The sequence below is a fragment of the Hippopotamus amphibius genome, chromosome 14 (genome assembly GCF_030028045.1).
Source record: "Hippopotamus amphibius kiboko isolate mHipAmp2 chromosome 14, mHipAmp2.hap2, whole genome shotgun sequence".
Lineage (NCBI taxonomy): Eukaryota > Metazoa > Chordata > Mammalia > Artiodactyla > Hippopotamidae > Hippopotamus > Hippopotamus amphibius.
In genome coordinates this window covers 76,192,878-76,214,491 of record NC_080199.1, presented here as the reverse complement: position 1 = coordinate 76,214,491, position 21,614 = coordinate 76,192,878, and the positions used below count along the sequence as shown (strand labels likewise).

The following is a 21,614-nucleotide window of genomic DNA, read 5'->3' as shown; positions in this document are numbered from 1 at the left end:
GTGACTAGGATAGTGCCTGGTACACGGTGGGTGTTTGTTGTGTGTTTGCTAAATAATCAACATCTGTTATCTTAGTTCTTATAAAATTTTTTGAGCATTGTAAAGTATACGAAAAAGTTCACCATGGTTAACTATGCATGACATTTTTTACATTTTACTGTTCTGAGTTTTGCAGGTTCTCTACCATGAGCCTGTGTTACTTTTATACCCATAAAAATGTTTCAAAGAATCAGGCTGTATACTATGGTTTTTTTTTTTAACTTTTATACACACTTATAAATACAACAAAGACAAAAGAAATAAACAGAATGTTAGCAGTTGATATCTTAGACTGGACTTTTTCCTGTTGTTTATGTTTCCATATTTTCTGCATTTTCTATAAGCATGAATCACTTTCATAGTAGAAAAAACCCGAAACTCTAAAAAGGAAAAAAAATAACTTAGGGCCCATAAACTTATGACATTAGTTTATGGAATTTAGTAGCAGCTGGACTTTATTATAGACACTGTAATAAAGTTTGTTTTCTAGTTTTTATTTTGAAATGATTTCAGACTTAACAAAGGTCAGAAACAGTACAAAGAATTCTCAAACTTTCACCCACATATTGTTTTACCTCATTTTTTCTTTTTCTCAGAAATTCCTCTTTTCCTCCTGCCCTCCTGTCTCCTCCCATGTCTGTGTGTACATACGTGCGTACGTACACATTGTATTTTCACGTATACACATACATGTCTGTTTCTGTTCTCTCTGTTAATCTGGAGCGGTTCCTCAGTCCGTCTTTGACCTTTATGACTTGACAGCTTGACCTTTTCAGGGGGATTGGCCCTTGGTTTTATGGAATGTTCCTTGGTCTGTACCTTCTGATGCATCCTCATGACTAGATTTAAGACGTTCTCAGGACTGGCACAGAGGAGTGACACCGCCTCCCCAGGGCGTTTTCTCGGGAAGCACACGTTACCCGCTTGTGCCGCAACTGCCCCTGTGAACTCTGGTCCCTTGTAAGTGCGTTCACGTCCCTCCCTATTATCCATTCATTCATCCATTCATTCATTTATAACAGTGTGGGCTCATGGACTCCTGTCCTGTGGGTTATAAGCCATTGTCTTGGTGATCCCGTTTTCCCAGACTCGGCCCGTGGGACCCTTCCATGCTGGCTCCTGTGTCCTGTGACATGTCCCCACCATGGTCTGAATACTTCTTTACTTCTTTTGAAAAGCACAGCAAGATACTCGAAGCACATCTTGTACTTTTCCACCCTTGGCTCTAGAATCAGGCATTTTTTCAAGGAGCCTGGTTCCTTCAGTGGAGGGTGAAAAGCCAAAATCCTGACAAACCAAGCTGGAGGTGCTAGGTGCATGGATTACAGTTTCTGAAGGGCCTCGTTATGACTGGTTCCTTGTGCCACAGAAAGGACTCTTACAGACACAGTGAGTGTTTCCAGCGGATCTTAAATACAGTGGAAAATCCACACGTAGTTTTGACGCTTTAGCAATTTGGAGGCACACTTCTCGACCTGACACACTTGGACACAGCGCATAGCTGTGCTAATAAATCTGTAAATGGATTCTTTGTCGGTAAAGAATGAGTAAGTGGCACTTACCTCTGTGTGGTCTTTAATTCAACTCAGAATTATTTTAGTTTAGCTATTATTGGACTTGCCATTGGAAGAGTGAGTAAAATTAAGCTTTTCGAATAAGTTGCTGGTGCAAAACTGAGTGCTGTAATTACAACACTTTTTTTCTTGTTCATCAGAAAATATAGTTCCTTCCATTTTCTTCTCTTTAGTCACTTGTCGGCTTTCGGCAGCTGGCAAAAGATTAAGTATGCAAGTCTTTAATTTCTGTTTCTTTTTATAAATCAAGAACTTCTGATGGGAGGATAGTATCAGTTGAATGCTTTTTTTCAAATAGGGTTCAGCATGGAAGGTAGAGGGCCCGTGTTATTTATTGGTCCTTTTCAACGTACTTAGCATCTAGCAGAGCGTGCGTCTCAGCAGTAGTTGCTGTGCTTTGAGAACACAACGGTCCCTTCTGCAAGAGGCTGTGGTTCATATGCCCGTGTTCTTGGTGGTATACGCTGTCCCTATTAATTAGATTTCTGCAGAGCTGAAGGGAAAGGGTTTTTTTCTTTTTTTTTTTTGGAGTTGCACTGGAATATTTTTTTTTTTTTAACCGTGAAGGGTCAAGTAGAAAAACAAAAGTCCGTTGGTTCCATTTTGACGATGTCTGGCATCCCAGGTAAACAGCTGCGGGCCTTGGATCGACAGCATGGTGCTTTGTCCGCAGGTCACCCAGCTGCACGGGCAGGCATTTCGCAAGTGGGCTGCAGGACGCAGCACTTCTGAAAGGGGTTGCTGGTGTTTCCAGGCCCAGTCAGTTTGAAAACGTGGTGGGCTAGGTGCTTCTCCTGCAGAGTCCTGACACACACGAGCATATTGAAGACTTTCAGATGCCCCAAGGCATAGATAAGTGTTTAATCCTTCTAGTCCAGCATTTCCCTGACTTAACTTGAGCAGGAAGCCTTTGTTGGCTGAGTCCTTGTTAACAAGAAAATACTGGTACAGGTTATGTGTTTTTATTCAAGAGATACTGAGCACGGGCTCCACACAGACAGAGCAGAGATGACAGGCATGGCTCATGCCCTTAAAGAACTTCCATCAATAAAGACAAGAGTAGGGACATGTGATGTGTCCTATGACGGAGGTGTCCCCTACATACGAACGCGTTCCGCTCTAAGAGCTCGTTTGTAAGTCCAATGTGTTCATAAGACCAACAAAGTTAGCCTAGGTACCCAACTAACACAGTTGGCTATATGATACTGTAATAGGTTTATAGTACTTTTCACACAAATAATACGTAAAAAACAAACACAAAAAATAAAAAAATTTTAATCTTACTGTACAATACCTTGAAAAGTACACTAGTACCAGCTATGTCACCGCCGCTTTACACTTGCTTCCGGACATCTTGGGCTTGAAATAAAGACACTGTACTACTGTACTGTATACAGTACTGCACAGAAAAGTACACAGAAGCACAGCCACTTGTAGAGGATGCACACACATGACAGTGCACGCCAGACACATGAAGTGACTTATGTGATCGGACACGTGAACGCACATTCGCATCTTTGGAAGGTTGCAAATTGAAGGTTCATATGTAGGGGACTTACTGCATTTGAGAGCACAGAAAGGGGTCTCTGACCTCACAGACCCCAGTCTTGAAGGATTGATTTTAAGGGTGTGCATTTTTATTCATTTTTTCAAAACTCTTTTTGAGCACCTGCGATAAGCCAGGCATGCCCTAGACCTTGGTGACTGATGCAGCATCGCACAGACCGGGAAGAGTCCTCCTCTCCTGGATCGTGTGTTTGGTAGCAGGAGGCAGGCAGGAAGCAGGATGAATAAGTACAAGTGTGTAACTTATTACACGGTGGTAAGTGCCCCGGAGAAAAATACAGCAGGGAGGGGACAGGGTGTGTGTGTGTTTATTTATGTTTGAGTGTAAGGGGAGGTGATGGTCATTTAGCTAGAGTCGCTAGAGGAAGTCTCCCTTAGAAGATGACATTTGGGTCTAGAGCTGGATGACAGAAGTGGTCCAGGCAGGAGGGACAAGAGATGTGAAGGCCTGAGCGGGAGCAGGCGTGGCTGGCGTGTCTGAGCACCAGCGGGGCCTGGCGTGGTTGGTGTGGAACGTGGGAGGGAGGGGGAAGCTGGATGGGCCGGGAGTCAGGTGAGCTGGACCACCTTCAACTCCTTCTCACTGAGGTGACCGTAGAAGGGCCTCGAACATGCAGAGGACGTACAGGGCCTGTGAGGAAGTGGGGCGGGTTTCGGCAGCGCGTTCTGCCGGCGCCCAGAGGAGGCGCAGAGCTGAGGTGCCCAGGGCCCCCCGTGTCCTGCTGAGTGCCCCCGGTGTGGTCCTGAGCTGGCAGGTCAGCTCAGCAGCAGTGTGATGCACGGAATGGCGGGTGGAAGGTGAATCTGGAGGCAGAAAGCAAAGCTATGGGTGTAATTCAGGAGAGAAACAGGAGGGCTGGAGCCCAGGGGTGGGGCGGGGGCGCGAGGGGCCGAGGTTTGGTGTCAGTGGCCACGGAGGGCGGGAGCTGTCACAGGGGACTCTGTCCTCGCTTGGGCTTCACTTAGGGTGGTCGATGCCTTTCCACGTGGGGATGCAGGTTTGAGTTAACGTGAACATGAGTTCCTGTGAGAACGTGTACGGGATCTGAGATTCTTACAGGACATCAGCTGGAGATGTGTATTAGGTAATTAGATGCACAAGTCTCGCTCAGGAAAGAGTTTACAAAGCAGCAAACAAACATTAACTCTGGATGCCACATCTAGTTGCAGTATTTAAAAACATGTATAATTTGTGTGAAGACTGTTTGTTATTGCTTTGCCTTTTGGAACCGTTTTGTATATGGTGGAAGTGGGGACCGTCAGCACACTGTTAGGTGACTCTGGAGAATCACACCGCAGACACTCAGCTTCTAGAGGAGCAGTTCACTGCTCAGCTGAAATACGTAGTTGAAGCCCCCGTCCCCGTTTTTAGTGGTGTGTGTTTATTGATTTCTTTATTACTCTTACTTCCTGAGACAGAGTTACTATTATTAAGACAGTTACACTGTTATAATTTATGAAACTGTATGAATTTTTAATTCATAAGAGATACTTATCCAGTATCTGGGAGTAACCATTTAAGCAACAGAATATCTTAGTCCATTTTATTACGTAAACAGGAAATTTCCAAGCGTCTTCCTTGTGACCTGAAATAATTCATGGAAGTCTCCAATTTCTAGCCAAGCAAGTGGAGGGAAGTATGTGGTGAGGTGGAGAATCAGAAGATAGAAGACCAAGGTTTTGTCTCATCTGTTTCTCCCACTTACTGGCCACAAGATTTGGACAGACCGCCTTTCTGGTGCTCAGCTTAGTCTGGGAAACGGAAGCAGTGGCTCCCTGTTTGTCTCATGAGCTCATCAAACAAGTGGTGTCAGGAGCCCTGTCCCGGGTGGGGGCGGCCACACCCAACGGACACACGTGGCTCTTATTCTCACAGAGGTCACAGTCTCGGGGTTCACAGTAAAGACTGAGGAGAGTGGATGGGAGAGCGCTGTGTAAACTGTAAAGCACCGTGGAAACATTATGTTTATTCTTGCCCCAGGTAAGGGTTCTTCCTGGAAGGTTCAGGTTCTCTCCCCATTTGAGTGATAAGTTGAGAGAATATGCAAAGAGAAAGAAGTTGTAGGTCGATGCATCTCACACCCCTCACAAAAAAGGTCAACATGGAGCCTAGATCTAGATGTAAAACCATAAACCTCCTAGAAGGCAGCAAAGGAGAAATTCCAGGTGACATTGGGTGTGGCTGTGACTCTTTAAATACAGTTCTAAAGTCGTGACAGTGAAAGAAAGAATCGGTAAGCTGGGCTTCATTCAGATCAAAAACTTCTGCTCCACAAAAGATGCTGTCGAGAATGAGAAGACAGGCCACAACTGGGAGAAGATGTTTTCAAAAGACGTAACCTGATAAAGGACCGTTACCCAAAATATATCCAAGGAACTCTTAAAACTCAACAATAAGCAAACAACCTATTTGAAAAATGGGCAAAAGACCTGAACAGACCCCTCACCAGAGAAGAGGTACAAATGGCAGACAAGCACACGAGAAGACGCGCCACGTCTTATGTCATCAGGGAAATGCGAGTTAAAAAGAGATGTCGCGACACAGCTATCAGAATGGCAGAAGTGCAGGACACTGACAACTCCCAATGCTGGTGAGGGTGTGGAACCGTGGGGACTCCTGTCCATTGCTGGTGGGAGTGCAGAATGGTACAGCCACTTTGGGAGACAGTTTGGCTGTTTCTTAAAGAACTAAACATACTCATAACATAGAATCTAGCACTCATGCTCCTTGGTGTTTACCCAAGTGAGTTGAAAACCTAGGCCTACACAAAAAAAGCTGCACCTAATTGCTTATTCATAATCACCAAACACTGGAAGCAGCCAGGATGTCCTTCAGGGGGTGAACGGATAAATAAAACTGTGTTGCATTTAGGCAGTGGAATGTTATTCACTGATAAAAAGAAATGAGTCATCAGGCCATGAAAAGACACAGAGGAGCCTTAAATGCATATGACTGAGTGGTAGAAGCCAGTGTGGAAGGGCTACATACTGTATGATTCCAATCATATAACATTCCAGAAAAGGCGAAACTGTGGAGACGGGAAAAAAAAAAGATCAGTGGTTGTCAAGATAAGGGGTGGGGGTGAACCAGTGGCGCACAGAGGATTTTTAGGGCAGTGAAACTCCTCTGTGTGATACGGCGGTGGTGGGTCCATGTCATTATGTATATGTCAAGACCCATAGAAGGTACAACACCAAGAGTGAACCCTATGCAGACTGTGAACTTGAGGTGCTAATGACCTGTCAGTGTGGGTTCATCAGTTCTAACACATGTACCGCCTGGTGCAGGATGCTCTGGGGGGAGAGCGGGGAGGGTCAGGGGGTATATGGGAACTCTCTGCTTTCTGCTGTTCTTCAGTGAACCTAAAATTGCTGTAAAGCATGAGGGCTGGTAAAAACAAACAAAAAGTGGTATCTCAGGGAAGAAGGGATGCCGGCATGCCTTGCAGACTCAGTAGGAATGATTGTTGAGTGACTAAAGGAATGGTGTTAAGATTTGGAAATTCAGTGCAAGCAGATGCTGACTCCTGTCTTGCTTGTTAAATTTTCAGAAGTGTTATGAATTATACTTTAAGAAAAATGGGAGGTATGTCTAAAACTTACAGCATGAAGAGATTTGTGCAGAAAAATGTAATTCAGAATTCAACATGTCGATTTTTAGGGAGGGCCAGGGTCAGCGCTGTATACTGAGATTTCAGAATATGAATTAGAAGAATTTAATCCCATTGGAAAGTTGTTGGCACCATGTAAGAGGTCTGATATTTCCAACTGTGAACGAGGTAACATCCTAAATTTAGAAACCAACATGATTTATTGAATTACCTTGGGAAGTAAAAGGAAACTTTAGGTCCTGAGATGTTGATACGTAAAGCATGCGAAATGAGAGTAATTTTTTCTCCCAGAGAAGTGTAATTTAATGGGAAGCATCTTGTGGGTAGCTCATGTAACCGTTACGTAACAGTTCTGTACCATCTGGGGCATTTGAAAATCCTGCGACTTTGGGTCACCTTCAGATGTGTATGAATATTCCTACTCAATTTTCAAAAATTCTGCAGGCCTTTGACTGTGATACTTTATTTTTTGTGATCATTTGCACACAATGCCCCGTGTTGAGGTTGGAGTTCTGCTTGGGTGAGGATGTGGGTTCTGACCAGGTGGCCTCCCCCGTGCATTCCTCTTCCAGGCAAACATGCTGAAGACATATTTGGTGAGTTGTTTAATGAGGCCAACAACTTCTACATCCGAGCAAATTCTCTTCAAGACAGAATCGATCGCCTTGCTGTCAAAGTCACCCAGCTGGATTCAACAGTGGAAGAGGGTAGGTAATTGCATGAGAGCCGTGAGCTGGAAATGCTGCAGACGGGACGGGAGTGATTAATCGCCGGGTAGTTCCTGCTTCTTGCTTGGGGTCGCCTGCTGTTACTGCATCTTGTCTTTTCCTAGAAGAATAGCCAGGGGCGAAAACCCACAACATGGGGTTAATTGGTAATTAAGAGAGTCATGTCTTGTCTACCTCGTGTGCCACACTCTGTTTTTAAATAGACTACACATGTAGTATTTGTTTTAAAGGACTCTTTAAATACATTCAGTGTTAGAAGTCCTGATGCAGATGATTGGTAGTTACTGTGTAGATACTTTCTTACCTAAAAATCAGACCCTGTCCAGCTAAGAGGGAGGGCTGAGCCTTGCACCCACTGCTGTCCTTAGGGCTGATACTTGTAAGTAATCCTGCTGATGCTGCTTGGTTTAACTGTCCAGACGTAGCAGTTACTGAGGGCCTCTAGGCTTTGGGGTTTTAGAACAAAGTTAATATTGACAGACACTGTGTAGTTAACCGATGGTCATATCCTGAAATCGGGGCAGTGTCGACTGAATTAAAATTCAACAATTCCTTTAAAAAATGTTCACTTTCTGCCTCTTTTGAACTGACCGAAAAGACTGAAATTAGACTGGAAAAAATCTGCACCCCAAAATCAAGATGTGCTGTTTTATATTTTATTTTGCAGAAAATGTTCAGGTTAAAAATTATTTTTACCTTTATATAATTTCTCTTGTTGCATGAAAACAATCCTAGCATCTGATTTTTCTACTAGGCCTATAGTAGTAGTGTTAATAAGAAGTGAAAGTTTTTTTTTAATATAGTTATTTATGGAATTCATCACTCATCATTTAAGAAAAAACGTGTGTTCTCAGGTTCAGATCTTTCTCAAAGATCAAAATTCAATTAGCAAACTAAAAATTTAACAGACATGTCGAACGTTGATATCTTATTATCTGTTGTGAACATTCCTACTGACTTTTCTAACTGGTAGGAAGCTGAAGCTTTGCTGTTTTTAGTCTGATTTTTTAAATCTGTGTCTTATTTTAAAAAATAAAAATTCAAATAGCTACTTGGTCTATTCAGATAAGGAATTTTTAACATTTTAAATCAGTCATTCACTTTTCACATGGTATCACAAATGATTTTTAAAAAATGTTTATTTGTCTTTCCTCAGTTTTTTGTTGGTTCTTGCAGTTGTAAGGCTTGTGATAAACCTTGCACTGGAAAAGGTTAGTCTGTGGGTTAAATCTCATGAGATTCTACAGCGTATCTCATGTCCTTAAAGTCCCTTCCCAGTCAAGATTTTACCATGTTACTTTCCTCGGCATGGATGTACTTGTAGAAAAATCCCTTGACCAGGTTAGGAAATCGGTGCTCTATTTGGCCCCTCTTCTGCTGGGTGATCTTGGAAAGATCATTTAACACCCAGGCCGTCAGCTTCATTGGTCCAGTGGGTGCATGGACCAGTTTGCCCACCTCAAAAAGTCTGTGTCAAGGTCAGATGAGTTGATACCTGAGATGCAACATGGTGTGCAAACTCAGGAAATGAGTATAATTAGGCTGATTCATTCCTTAGTGTAGATGGATGTCGTGCTGCTTAATTGCTAGGACTACAGGTATGTTGAAAAGCTTTGCCCTCTCTCCTTAATTTAGTGTCAGAAAAATTTAATGCACTTTTTACATTTGTGTGTTTTTTGCAGAAATATTTCCCACATGTATTGTAATTGCACTGGTATTAACTGTTTGAGCGATCCCCCCCCCCCCCCCGCCCCAGAATACCCACATCTTTGTGTGTACATGCTATTGTACTCATAACTATTCCTGTGCGGTTTCTGAGAAATGCTGTTTAAGAACGATGCTCTAATATTAGGTTCGGTGAAATCATTATATGGCTACAAAAGAAGGAAAGACGTGATTTACAGAGATGACTGTTGTTGATCAGAGGGTGGGAATGTGTGTGCTCTTTAAGCATGGTTTTAAGTGAACAATAAAAGACATTATTTGGCTCTTCTAGGACATGTTTCTGATTGTGAGTCAAATCGCACTTGTTTCTAAACTATTTCTATATAACCTGATTTGGGGGACTTTTCTCTAAATAGTGTCACTGCAGGATATCAACATGAAAAAAGCTTTCAAAAGTTCCACAGTCCAAGACCAGCAGGTGGTTTCAAAGAACAGTATTCCTAATCCTGTTGCTGATATTTACAACCAGAGTGATAAACCACCACCTCTGAACATCCTTACACCGTACAGGTATGGCTTTGTGGTCCCTCGAGCCTTTTCAATGTAAGTAAGGTGAGAGAGGCGGGCAGGGCGGTGCACATATCTTTTCAGACGTTGAGAATGATCATTGCAGTCTTATCCACGATGAAATTAGTTATTTACAGAATTGCTAACGTTTGAGTATTTCAAAATATAGATAAGCTTACCAAGGGAAGTGTGAGCTCTGTTGTTAGCTTTTCAGTGCAGGTATGTTAAGTAGAAGTGGACACATTACATAGTAACCGTGTGTGGTTGTAGCGTTCTTGGTATTCAAAGTCAAGTTTAAAGGAACTGCATACTTCACTTCTAATGCAGTGTTTTAGCCCCACAGACATTTGTTATTTAATTCAGAAAAATGTGTTCTGCAGTGTTAAGGGTTTCTAAGTGAGTGTGTAGTCAAGAAATTAACGTTCCGTGTGAAGTGATAGGACGCATTATCAGGACTAAACTTCCAAGGAAAAGCATAGGAAATGTGGAAAAAATTAATATCAAGAAATTAACTAAAAATGCTCTCAGGACTCCTCTCCTCCCCCCACCACATCACTGTATTCTTTCGCGTCTCACGGACTTCCCTGTTCCTCCCCATTTTTCACCCTACCCCCCCCCCCCACCCCGCCCCGTGTCAAGCTCCTTCAGCGTCTGATGAGCTCAGACTGGTGGGAGTGGTCCTCACGGCCACCCCAGGGTTAGCTCTGCAGGGTGGTACCCCTGCAAAGGCCTCCTTGAATCCACTGCGTCCTTCACATCCATTACTGCCCTTCTGGGCCCCAGTGGCTTTTCTGGTCTGAATTACTATCTTTCTCAGGGTCCAAAAGGAGATGTTTGGACCTGCCCTTTATCGCAGCTCTGCTAGTAAAGCAGTAGTTCAGACTGCATCCCTTTCTTTCAGCATGGACAGAAAGATTCTCCAAAAAATGTAATAGAGATTCCGTGGAAGCCATGATGGGAGAGGACCAGGATACCACATTTTTCTAAGAAACAAATGTACTTTTCCAGAAGTTTTAGCACACTCAGAGATGAAGAGTAGTATTGCAAGTCTAATGTTTTAACTCGTGACTTTGCTTTTTGTTCAGTAGGCATTTTTCTGGGGCAATTAGCCCAGAGCCATGAGAACTTACTACAATTTTCCTAAGAAAACTCACTAAATATTTTGTTCTAAAGGAAAAAAGAAACCCAGAAAGCTTAATGAACCACTTATATTTGATTAATCAAGGTCATGATTAAATATTTGCGGTGATTTAAAAATTTCAGTTGCATAAAAAATGAATTGATACCCCCCAAAAACAAACAAACAAAAAAAAACAAAACAAACAAAAAAAAATGAATTGATGTTCATATGTATTTATGTGTGCACTCAGTTTTATGAAAGAACAAAGTCTGACTTGTTAGTAGTGTGTTTAAGAATAGTAGTGCCAGCTCAGATCTGAAATGTTTGGGGACAAAAGACCCCACAGACTTTCGCACTTGGACTTAAATATGACACAGTCACAACGCAGTCTTAAATATGAGAAGTACCATGTGACTGAAAACATGTTTAGTTGTGATAAACCTAAGACATTTCTGCTTATATTCTGACGTCGAGGGTAACATTTGCTTACGTTATGAAACATACTAGTTCCACCAAGTATTAGCTCCTCATCAAAGTATTAACTCCATTTTTGAAAAAAAGAAGGTGCATTTTATCCATCTTAAAATTGCAGAAAGTTCCTGCTCAGGTTTTCTCTGTCTTCAACTGCATTGAAGGCCTAGTATCTTAGGGAAAGAATATATATTTTTCACAAGAATGTTGTTAATCAAATCTCAATAGTGCAGGCTGTTTGTCACTTAGGAAATTTGGAAAAGAAAGGATTTTAAGTAATTAGAGTTTAAAGTACAAAGTGAATTCTGCTGATTTGTTAGTGACTCTAAGACAGAGCTACCAGATGACCCTCATGAAAGCCCGGGTCTCATTGCATGCTGAGGAGCTTACAGAACACAGCATAGCAGGACCTGCAAGACCAGATTCCCTTGAATAATTCACGTCACTTTCTTTGACTGTTTAGCCAGTCTGTACTCATTTCTGTGATTTTTTTTTTCTTTCTCTATGTGCCTTAAATGACTAATTGAAATGCTAATTTTAAATGTAAACGTTTTGCTTCCTCTTGAAGGTAATATACAGGCCAGATACTTTTTAAAGCATTAGTAGAATAGAGTGTTCACTTCTTATCATGATTATTTTGAGCTTTGCTATCTATTGATTTATATTACAACTTTGGATTCATATTGTCTTCATTTTTCTTGGCTTTATGATAAATGAATAACATATACAAACTTGAAATATTCTTTAGAATATAGTCATTGTAGCAGTTCTTGAAAATGAAATGGCTGCAAGTGAATTTTCCTTATAGGTTACTTTTATTTAAAAAAACATCTAGGTCATCACTTTTTGTCCTAGTTACATTTATACACCGTGAACCTTTTGCTTCTTTCCTAATTGAATTACAGACATTGAGCAAACCTGATTAAGAAGAAAGGACAGCGTACTTGCTAATTTTTATCCTAATAACATTGTCACTCCAGAGTAGAAGTGAGCGTATATATACTAAGAATCCATCCATCTCTGTGTGTAGCCCCCGTTGGAATAAACAAAACATACCTTGAAATAATTGATGTATTAAACATTGCTGTTTATGAGCCATATTGTGATTTGGGGTACCACTGTTCTATACCAAAATCTAAATTTGCAACAGTAGTTTTCACTTCATTATTCCAGAAAAAAGTGCTGTTCTTGCATGTTCATACATTTTGTTCGAATAAGGGAAATTGGGAGACTTGACAGTGTATACAGCAGTTCAGATTCCCCACGCAGATATTACCATCTCAGGAGTTAAAATTAACATTAATATTTATCCTATATGAAACTATCTAACAACCTTTCTCCTCCTCCACCCCCCCCCCCCCGCCGACTTGGAATACGTTGATTTATAGAGATGATAAAAAGGATGGGCTGAAGTTCTATACTGATCCTTCCTATTTCTTTGACCTCTGGAAAGAAAAAATGCTACAGGACACAGAAGACAAAAGGAAAGAGAAAAGACGTCAAAAGGTAAATAATTCTAGTATGGGAAACGTGCCTATAAATGTGTAAGTGGGATTCTGTCTTAGAAATTGGAAATTGAAAATGAGAAAATTCTTTATTTAAATGGTTGAGATGTTGGATTTTGTGCTGATGTTATTTTGGAGGTTGCATTTTTCACATGAAGATACCATTCAATCTAACACAGTAATGCTGTTTTCAGTAAATACTGTTGATTTGTCTTCTAATACTTGCTTTGCTTTAATAAAATGTAGTGGCTAAAATTTCAGTTTTGTTTGTAACTGTGCTTTATAACTTTTCTCCTGCCCTTTCACATTTCATAAAGCAGTCCACATTCCATATCAGTTAAAATTTTCTGCTTCGGTCTTTCTAACATTATTAATTGTTGGGTTGCCACCTAACTGAAATTAAGACATTGGTGAGAGGTTCATATTGGATTGAAAAGCCTGTGATCTGCACATTGAGAGGATAGCATTTACTGAAAATGAGCTTCCCTTTGGTGCGGTAGTCGTAGGCAGCAGAGTTACAAGTCGGAAGGTTGAGAGGCACCTGCACTGCTTACACCCTCGCAAGGACAAACCCCCTCTCAGGTTAAAGAACTTCTGTTTTGAAAATTGTCCCTTTGGGGCCCAGAAATTAGACTTAAACCATTGACAATCAGAGTTAATTCTCCAAAGGCAAATATTGGCTAAGCCTTTTGTATGTGAGCTGTGTTTTAAAAAATGACCGCCTGGTGGGTTTCACAAATGTTAGGGTGTGTGAGTGAAGAGCTCAGCATTTTGTGGGCTGGCTGTGTGAAGGTTTTGAGACATCTGGTAGGTCTATTGGCCCAGTGGTGACAGTTCAGGATGGGAGAGAACTTGAGATTTGAAAACAGGATTTAGGAAGGGAACATGGAAATAGTTTGCAGACTGCAGGTGTGAGAGGTTACCGTTAATTCTGAGAGGATTTCACACACTTGGTTATCGATGTGCCCTTCTTGTGTTGGTGGGTTGGCGAGATTTCATGGGAAAGCTTGGAAGAGTTGCTGGGTATTCAGGTGGAGAAATATTCAAGCAAAGAAGCTACAAAGTATTCAGGTGAAGCAAAGGAAGATACTAATCTCTCCAAAGGAAAAGGAACAGAGAGTTAAAGGCCTGTTGGTCTGAATCCCATGAACCTTTTTATGGTAACAGGGCAAAACCCCAAGCCTTTACTAGTTCTTTCCTTTAAAACTTGCCTCCTTTAAATGGCCTCCCAGGATTTCCTAGAAGCATCAGTGATACTTTTGGCAAAAATATTTAACTTTCCTGCCACTGTTCTCCAGGGGAAAGCAATCTTAATCTACCATGCTTAGTTTCTGTGTCTACAAAGTTGTTCGTCATTTCCGTGGCAGTTTTGTCTCATTCCGTATTTCTCAAAGACATAAAATTCTGATGAGAATTTTGTATTCATTCATTTATACAGTGGTTCTTTTTTGAATGGCTTCTAAATGCTGGGATGAATAAGAAAGGATTATCACCCTCGTGGAGATGACAGCATAGTGGGGGAAACGAGCATTAAGCAATCAGGCCGCCCTTTGGAACTCATAAAGAGGGAAAGACATTTGAAAATTCTAATACAAGTCTGCTTTATATAGGAACAGAAAATGAGGCAAAGTATCCTTCATTTCCCAGGATTTTAGAAACAAAAAGTCACTTTCAATTTGGAACAGACAAGTCTATCTGAAGGAAGAATTAGTTAAGAAAAGTTGGGGATAAGACAGCCATTGTTTCTGAACGTTAAATGTCCTTGGTTTGATGGTTTAAAAATATTTTTTTAAGTTACGCAAATAATTATGTCCTTAGAAGGGTGTAGGAGGGAGAAGCCTTGGGGGAGGTGGCAGCAGCAGAGGAGGTGGCGAGCTGAGGAAGGCCCCTCTTGGTGTCAATCCCGAAGGTGCGAGGACGGATGGTGGAAGTTGCGTGTGTGCACGTGTGTGTGTGTGCGCGTGTGTGTGGACAGGTGAGGGGGCTGCTGGAGAGGTGCTGAGCAGATGGGAGCGCTTGAGGACGGACGAACATTCCAAGTCTGGATCGCAGCAGCCGAGACCATCCAGGGGCGGAAACAGCCCCGGGTTTTCATGTCGGCCGTGTAGCTAGGATACAGGTGCAGCACGGTCAACATTTGTCCTGTTTGGTTGTGTGTGTGTGTGTGTGTGTCGGGCGTGTGTTGATGGGTACCTTGGAGGCTAAACCATTGTTGAAGAAAGTGGCAGATGTCGTAACATTCTCCCTACGTATGTCAGCATCTCTTGGAAGTGAGGGTGATGGTCGCTAGTGTACTGCAGTCACCCTTGGGCAGGATGTGTGCTGGAATCCACTGACGTCTCCCAACTGTCTTTCCTCTTGCGGTTTTAAACGTATTCAGACAATTCACGCCAGCCGTAAAACGCCCAGCCTACCCTGAAGTGAACGCATTCGTTTAGAAAATTTGGGGGTGGGTTTCTCCCTTGCCCGGGCATCACCAGCCTCTGGTAACAGATGTGCGTGCTCTTCCACCTTGTGAGGTGGTGTAATACATTCACACAGTATTTTTTATTCCTGGAATTGACGTATACACACGCACACAGACATATACATATAGTGACAGAACAAAGATATCCTTCGTTCTTTTTGGTAGTTGTGTCATATTCCAAAGTTTGGATGCTTCATACACCATTTACCCATTACCGAATGAATGCACAATTAGGCTGCTTCTAAATTGTTGCTGTGACAGCCCTGTAGGGGTACCTGTACTCGTGTGCACATATTTCCTCAGGGTACATCCCCGGAAGGGCAAGTGAACTTCAAATTTTGAAAGATACCATCCTGTTGCTCCTGCGCCTTTAAGGACTGGACCAGTCTGTGCTCCTAACAGGCCTCCTCCAGTCCTGAAGGTGATGATGGTGATGCTGGTGATTTGGCATTATCTTCATCTATTTAAAATCTTAAAAAATTTTTAATACAATGTTTAAAGGTTACTTTCCATTCACAGTTATTACAACATATTGGCCGTACTCCCCGTGTTGTGCGGTATGTTCTTGAGCCTGTCTTACAGCCAGTAGCCTGTGCCTCCCCTCCCCCACCCCCGTGCTGCTCCTCCCCCACGCCCGCCACTGGTGACTACTTGTTTGTTCTCCGTATCCGCGAGTCTGCTTTTTTTGTTGTTACATTGGCTAATTTGTTGTCTGTTTTCGATCCCACATATAAGTGATGTCACACAGTGTCTGTCTTTCTCTGTCTGACCGACTCCACTTAGCATCACGCCCTCCCAAGTCCATCCATGTTGCCGCAGATGGCATTATGTCGTTCTTTTTGGCGGCTGAGTAGCATTCCCTTGTGTACATGCACCACGTCTGCTTTATCCAGTCATCTGTTGATGGACTATTATTATTTTGAAGCACTCCCCCACTCCCCCCCCCCAAAAAATCTAATACGTATTACATGTTTTTCCATGTTTTTATTAACCCTTTGCATGTGCTCTGTGAATGTCATGTTCACATCCTCTGCGAGCACCCCCGAGCCTCCTGGATGCCTGTGTGAGCCGTCCGTTCTCCTCCTCCCCCCGGGCCTCCTCCCACCCTGCCACCTGGACCCCCGAGCAGCTTTCTGCCTGGAGTCCTGCCTTTCCCCGTGGACTCTGTCCCCAGCACAGGAGCTCCTTTCCCCTGCTCCTCTGTGTGCCAGCCCCTCCCCCTCAGCCTTCATCCCTTGATGAGGGTTTCCCCTGGCTCGTGGGATGGAGAACAGCATTTCTACGCAGGCTTCAAAGCCTTGGCCACCATTTGGCCTAATTCACACTCGCCTTCTGTCGCTTCTCCTGACGAGATGCTGTCCCGTTGCCTCTCGTGTATGCCTGGCTGCCCGCCACCCCCGCAGGACAGACGCCCACTCACCCTGAAGAGCCTGTCCCAGCCACACGGGACACCCTCCCTGACTTCCAGGCCAGACAGCATTCCCTCTGTAATACACTCATGTTTTTGCACATTTTGTAATTACACATTTATTTGTGTGACTATGTGGGCTTCCCCCACTGGACCGCAAGCTCCAGGAGGGCAGACACCTGTCTTCTTTTGTTTGCCATTTGTACCGTCCGGGCCTGGCAGGTGCTGGGATGCAGTGAGCACCATCACTTACCTGGAATGGATCATTCAGTCCACGGTTGCTGAGCGTGGACCCACCGTAGAGCCATGTGTGGAGGTGCTGGAGGAGGAGGATAGGACCCAAAGGTGCATAGCTCACCTCCCTAACGGTCAGAGGATCTCATGAGAGAATTAGGAAGGACATGTAAACACACCTAGAAATAACTGTCCTCACCTCTAAAGAAGCAGCTGCGTAGGACCCAAGTTATTTATTGAAGACATTTTTGCTGGCAGAGTAGGGGTGGAGCAGGAATGACTCTTTGTGCAGGAGGGAAGGTAAGTTCTTATCTTGTTTTTGTGTTGTGTTACGCTAGTTGCAGGGTTCGCTTAAATGTTCTGGAATAACCTTTTTGAACACATGGAGCATTTAAAATTATTTTTTGAAAGATGATTGCATGTTAACAAGTCAGAAAGGTGGAGGGGTGGGAAGCGATTTCTCTGTCTGCTGTGGGCAGATGTTTCATGTGTATAATAGAGACCTAAAGGATATCGTACATTGAAAACAAGCTAAATCCTATTGAAGGGAGAATTCTTGACCAAAAATGACAGTAAGCGACCCTTGAAGTGGCAGCACAGTGACTTTTACGTGTTGATGTTGAGTCATTAAGTATCTGTTATTTTGGTCGGGTCTGAGTTGGGTAAGGGTGTAAGAATATTCTCGACCTGGGAGTGATGGAAGCAGTCCTGCCTCATCTGCACCCCAGGCTCGTTGCTGCTGCACTAACCTGCTCTCTTCCTTCCCTCTGTCTCGGCACGCTTGCCTGCCTTCCTGGACGTCAGGAGCAAAAGCGTATAGACGGCACAGCCCGAGAGGTGAAAAAGGTTAGAAAAGCCAGAAACAGGCGGCAGGAGTGGAACATGATGGCGTATGACAAAGAGCTTAGACCCGACGCCAGGTTGTCGCAGAGCGCGCACCACGGAGCGTCCTCCGAGGGGTCCCTGTCCCCAGACACTAGGTGTGTGTGCATGTGTGTGTGCACGTGTGTGTGCACGTGTGCGTGCGAGCAGGGCTTGGCTCCCCTGTAAATGGAGATGCATGGTAGCTTTGTGTTTTCAAGCTTTCCTTAAAAGTGAACGATATGTGTGTTTTGACTTTGAAATAATGCTTTAAAGCAGTTTTCTTTGACATTAGGTTACTTTGTGTGATTTTCCATCTCTGACTTAATGCGATCATTCTGTTAACCTAAATGTACTGTAACATGTAACATCGAGTCTGAATTTGGGCTTAGTAACTGCCAGTGACTGACATTTTAATTTTAATCATCATTGAATCCTTTCTCTGCCTCTTTTGCGTGGAATGTTGCCTTTCCTTTGGCACTTGGTATCTAAAATGATTGAAGTGATGTGACCGGGGGATAACTTTGTTGATCTTTTTGATAACCTTTTCAAAAGTGATGAACAAAGATTTTTTTTTTTCTTCAGTTCACTAATTTTATGTATTCTAATTGCAGGAGGAAAATTCTGTTGGAGTTTATTTTAAAAATTTGTTAGCAGTTAAATAAAAATCTTTCTTGCAGATGTGAAAGATGTGGTCCCTAAGCAGCATTTATCCCCAAAGGGCTTCATTGAACGAGAAGAATTGACCGGTGAATTGTAACTTATGGTTAATTTCCTATTTCTACTTCTGTAAAATTGGAGTCTTCTGTCGGCATTTAAAAATGTGAATAGAGAATTCTTATGTGATTCAAGGATGTTTCAAAAATGGCAACAACCTGGACCTTGCGTTAGATCTGTTTTTTTTTTTTTCAATGTTTACCTTTATTAAGCTCAGTGTTTAGCAAAGGCTGAACTATGGAAGATGCTTTTAATATTTGGTGGTTACAGTCCCCATAAAACACTCCTACCCCACAAGGGCTGTCAGTCATTGACCATGAGGCAAAGTCTAGGTAATTTTTCTATACGAGCTGTGATCCGTTAACTATGAGAGAATTATTGGAGCTTTAACTGAGCTCTGGCCTCAAGTTTTCATCTTTACTTTAGTTTATTTCTATAGAAAGTAAGAATGATGGTACACATCTGGTCATAGCTCTTTGGGGGAGAAGTATTGAACTTGGTAGCTCCCAATTTGGTTTTTGGTTTTCGGTTTTCTCCAGCTCACTTAATTGCAGTTGTTGACTCATACAAAACATGTACTTTGTAGTCCTCTCTGTATACTCTTTCGTTTCAGGAGGTACAGATGGAGAAGTGACTGTTTTCAATCCCTCGGCTGAATGATTGATATTCATTCTAGAATCTGAGGTTAGATTGTGCCGTGTTGGGTGTAAAATTAATGGATTAGATCCCTTACATTATTTTGGAAATTTTTATTTCTTATTTGACTAAAGTGTATCACTTTTTTTCTTATTATGAAATAAGATAAACTTTTTATATTTAGAAATTATGGAAAACATTGAAGTATTCATAATCCTGTTATGCGGAGAAACCACTGGTTTTGCATTTTAGTGTATTTCTTTCTTATATGGTCTTTTTTCTGCACGTGTGTGTATGTGTGTGTATATATATATATTTTTTACGAAATTGAAATCCTGCTCTTTTGATTTTTTAACTTCTCATATTCATGTTTTAAGTATTGTTTAGAAACACGGTTTTTAATGGGTGTATTCAGGATAACTGAGGGATATTTGAGTATCAAGTTTCATGGCATGTTATAAGTTGTTCGTGTAAGTTGCATATTTTAAGCCGGTCACATACGCTAATGATAAGTTCTTACTCTCTCTGTAGATCGTCAGGAGTGGTTTGATGCTAAGCGTACATTTAGGATAGGGCTTGAGGCAGGGCCTGCCCCCTGCCCTCCCCAGCGGTTGGGCAGCGGGTGCCCCTGTGTCCTCGCCCCCTTCCTCCTCCTCTCCGGGGCGTGGCAGCCCCCGGACACTGCCCGCCCGCCACCCGCAGAGCCCTGGGGGGTTCACTTGATTCTCCCACTGAGTCCCTGCTGCTGACACGTGCTTCTTCCTGTTTCCGTCCTGCCTTCACCCCTCCAGGTTCTCTTTCCCGTAGCAGGTAGTTCCTGATGCTCGTGCAGCTGCAGGACCACCGCCCATGTCCACATCGGTGCTGTGTCTCCTGTGGCTGATCTGTGCCTTCCTGGGGGCGGGGGGGTCCTTGTCTCCGCAGTCACCCCCTCCCGGCTCTCCCCCAGCCCACCGCTGTGTCCCCTGTACGTGGGCGGTGACTCCGCGAGTGCCCCGTCCCCTCTCCCGCCCACCCTTCATCAAAGCCCTGCCCTCCCGGCTCTCCTGCTGTAATTGTCGACGTCGGACGTTCACTGCCCTCTCCTTTCCTCCGTGGGTTATGCAGTTTTTGCTGCCTCCTTTCAGCCCTGTGTCACCAAGCTGCTTTACAGGACAGCTCTCCTACTTGTGCCGGAACATCCCCAGTGCCTGGCTTCTCATCCATCAGAAGAGTTCCATATTTTATAGATAAGTGTGTTTCCATTAGAAAGTTGTGCCCAGTCTATGACATGCCCCCCCCCCCCACCCCCACCCCCACCCCCACAGAACCAAGCACACATCACCAGGGACGCGCTGGAGTTTTAGGTATTTATGTGTTTAAAATACGCTGCATCTAAATACAGGTCAGATTCTTCCCCCATTAAAAATATTTTTAACTTTCTTGCCAGCAGTTGGCATAGTTCAAAAGACAGTCATGTGGGCACCATGATCTAGAATTTAGAGCGCAATTAGGAAAGAAGAAAGTGAGTTACCAGTTATTATTATCCTGCAATTAGCGAAGAAAAACTAGCACTCTTCTGCCGTTTGAAGAACTTTTCTATGCTGTGTGGTACTCCAGGGAAGCCACTGTCTGAATTCCAAAGACCCGATGTGTGTTTGCCTCTTTCCTTCAGAGAGAGAGACACAAGCTGAATCCTAACAGAAACCAGCAAATAAGTGTGAGGAAAGTAAGAACGAGAAGAGAAGAGTGGGAGAGGAGGAAGATGGGCGTTGAGTTTGTGAGTGACGCCAGGAGACTGCAGCAGGCAGGGAGCGCGGGAGAGGACGGGACGTCCAGAGGGTTTGTGGCTCCCCTTGTTCTCGAATTTGCAGCCCCAGCGGCCCCCTGCTTCTGCCTCAAGAGAGGATGTGCCCCCTGTACTGACCACGCCTCCCGTAACCCGGGTGACTAACCCGAGCCCTCCGCTCCCCTTCCCGCAGCGGCCGGGTACCAGCATCCCTTTGAGCCCTGCTGACTAATACGAGATGCGCGTTCCTTTCAGAGCTTCCCTCTCACCTGTGTGTTCAGAAGACAGCAAGAGGGCCTCTGCTAATGGCACTGCCCTCCTCTCTTTTTTTTGGCTAAAAATACATTTCTGCTGTTGAAGAAAACTATGACTCACCGTATCGCATCCTTGACATCTTTTTCTGTTCTTACTGTTAACGTGGATCCGGTTCCTCTGCCGTGTGATAAGGTCTAACTATATGCTGCCCGTTTCACTGCCCCTGAGATCGTCCGTCTTAGACGCCGTCTTCCAGGGAAGCGCACTGTGTCTCGGGGCCTCCTCTTAGAGAAGAGGCCGCTGCAGCGTTGGGGAAGGGGGCTCTGCTGTCTGCCGCTTGCCCGTCTGTCTGGCCCCCTCACTTCAGAGCCGTGGCCCTGAATGCACGTAACCCTGGCGCTGGCCGCTCCGGTCGTGCGGAC

General features: G+C 43.6%; 1 protein-coding gene across 2 annotated transcripts in view; it reads left to right on the top strand.

Moving 5' to 3' along the window:
- The window catches only part of WASF3 (WASP family member 3), a 96,437-nt gene that overhangs the window by 67,428 nt on the left and 7,395 nt on the right, over nucleotides 1-21,614 (top strand). For both annotated transcript variants that reach the window (XM_057707939.1, XM_057707940.1), the window contains exons 4-7: nucleotides 7,363-7,497; nucleotides 9,600-9,753; nucleotides 12,730-12,847; nucleotides 20,824-20,990. In XM_057707939.1, the coding sequence (XP_057563922.1) occupies nucleotides 7,363-7,497; nucleotides 9,600-9,753; nucleotides 12,730-12,847; nucleotides 20,824-20,990 (574 nt within the window). The remainder of the gene's footprint in view (nucleotides 1-7,362; nucleotides 7,498-9,599; nucleotides 9,754-12,729; nucleotides 12,848-20,823; nucleotides 20,991-21,614) is intronic.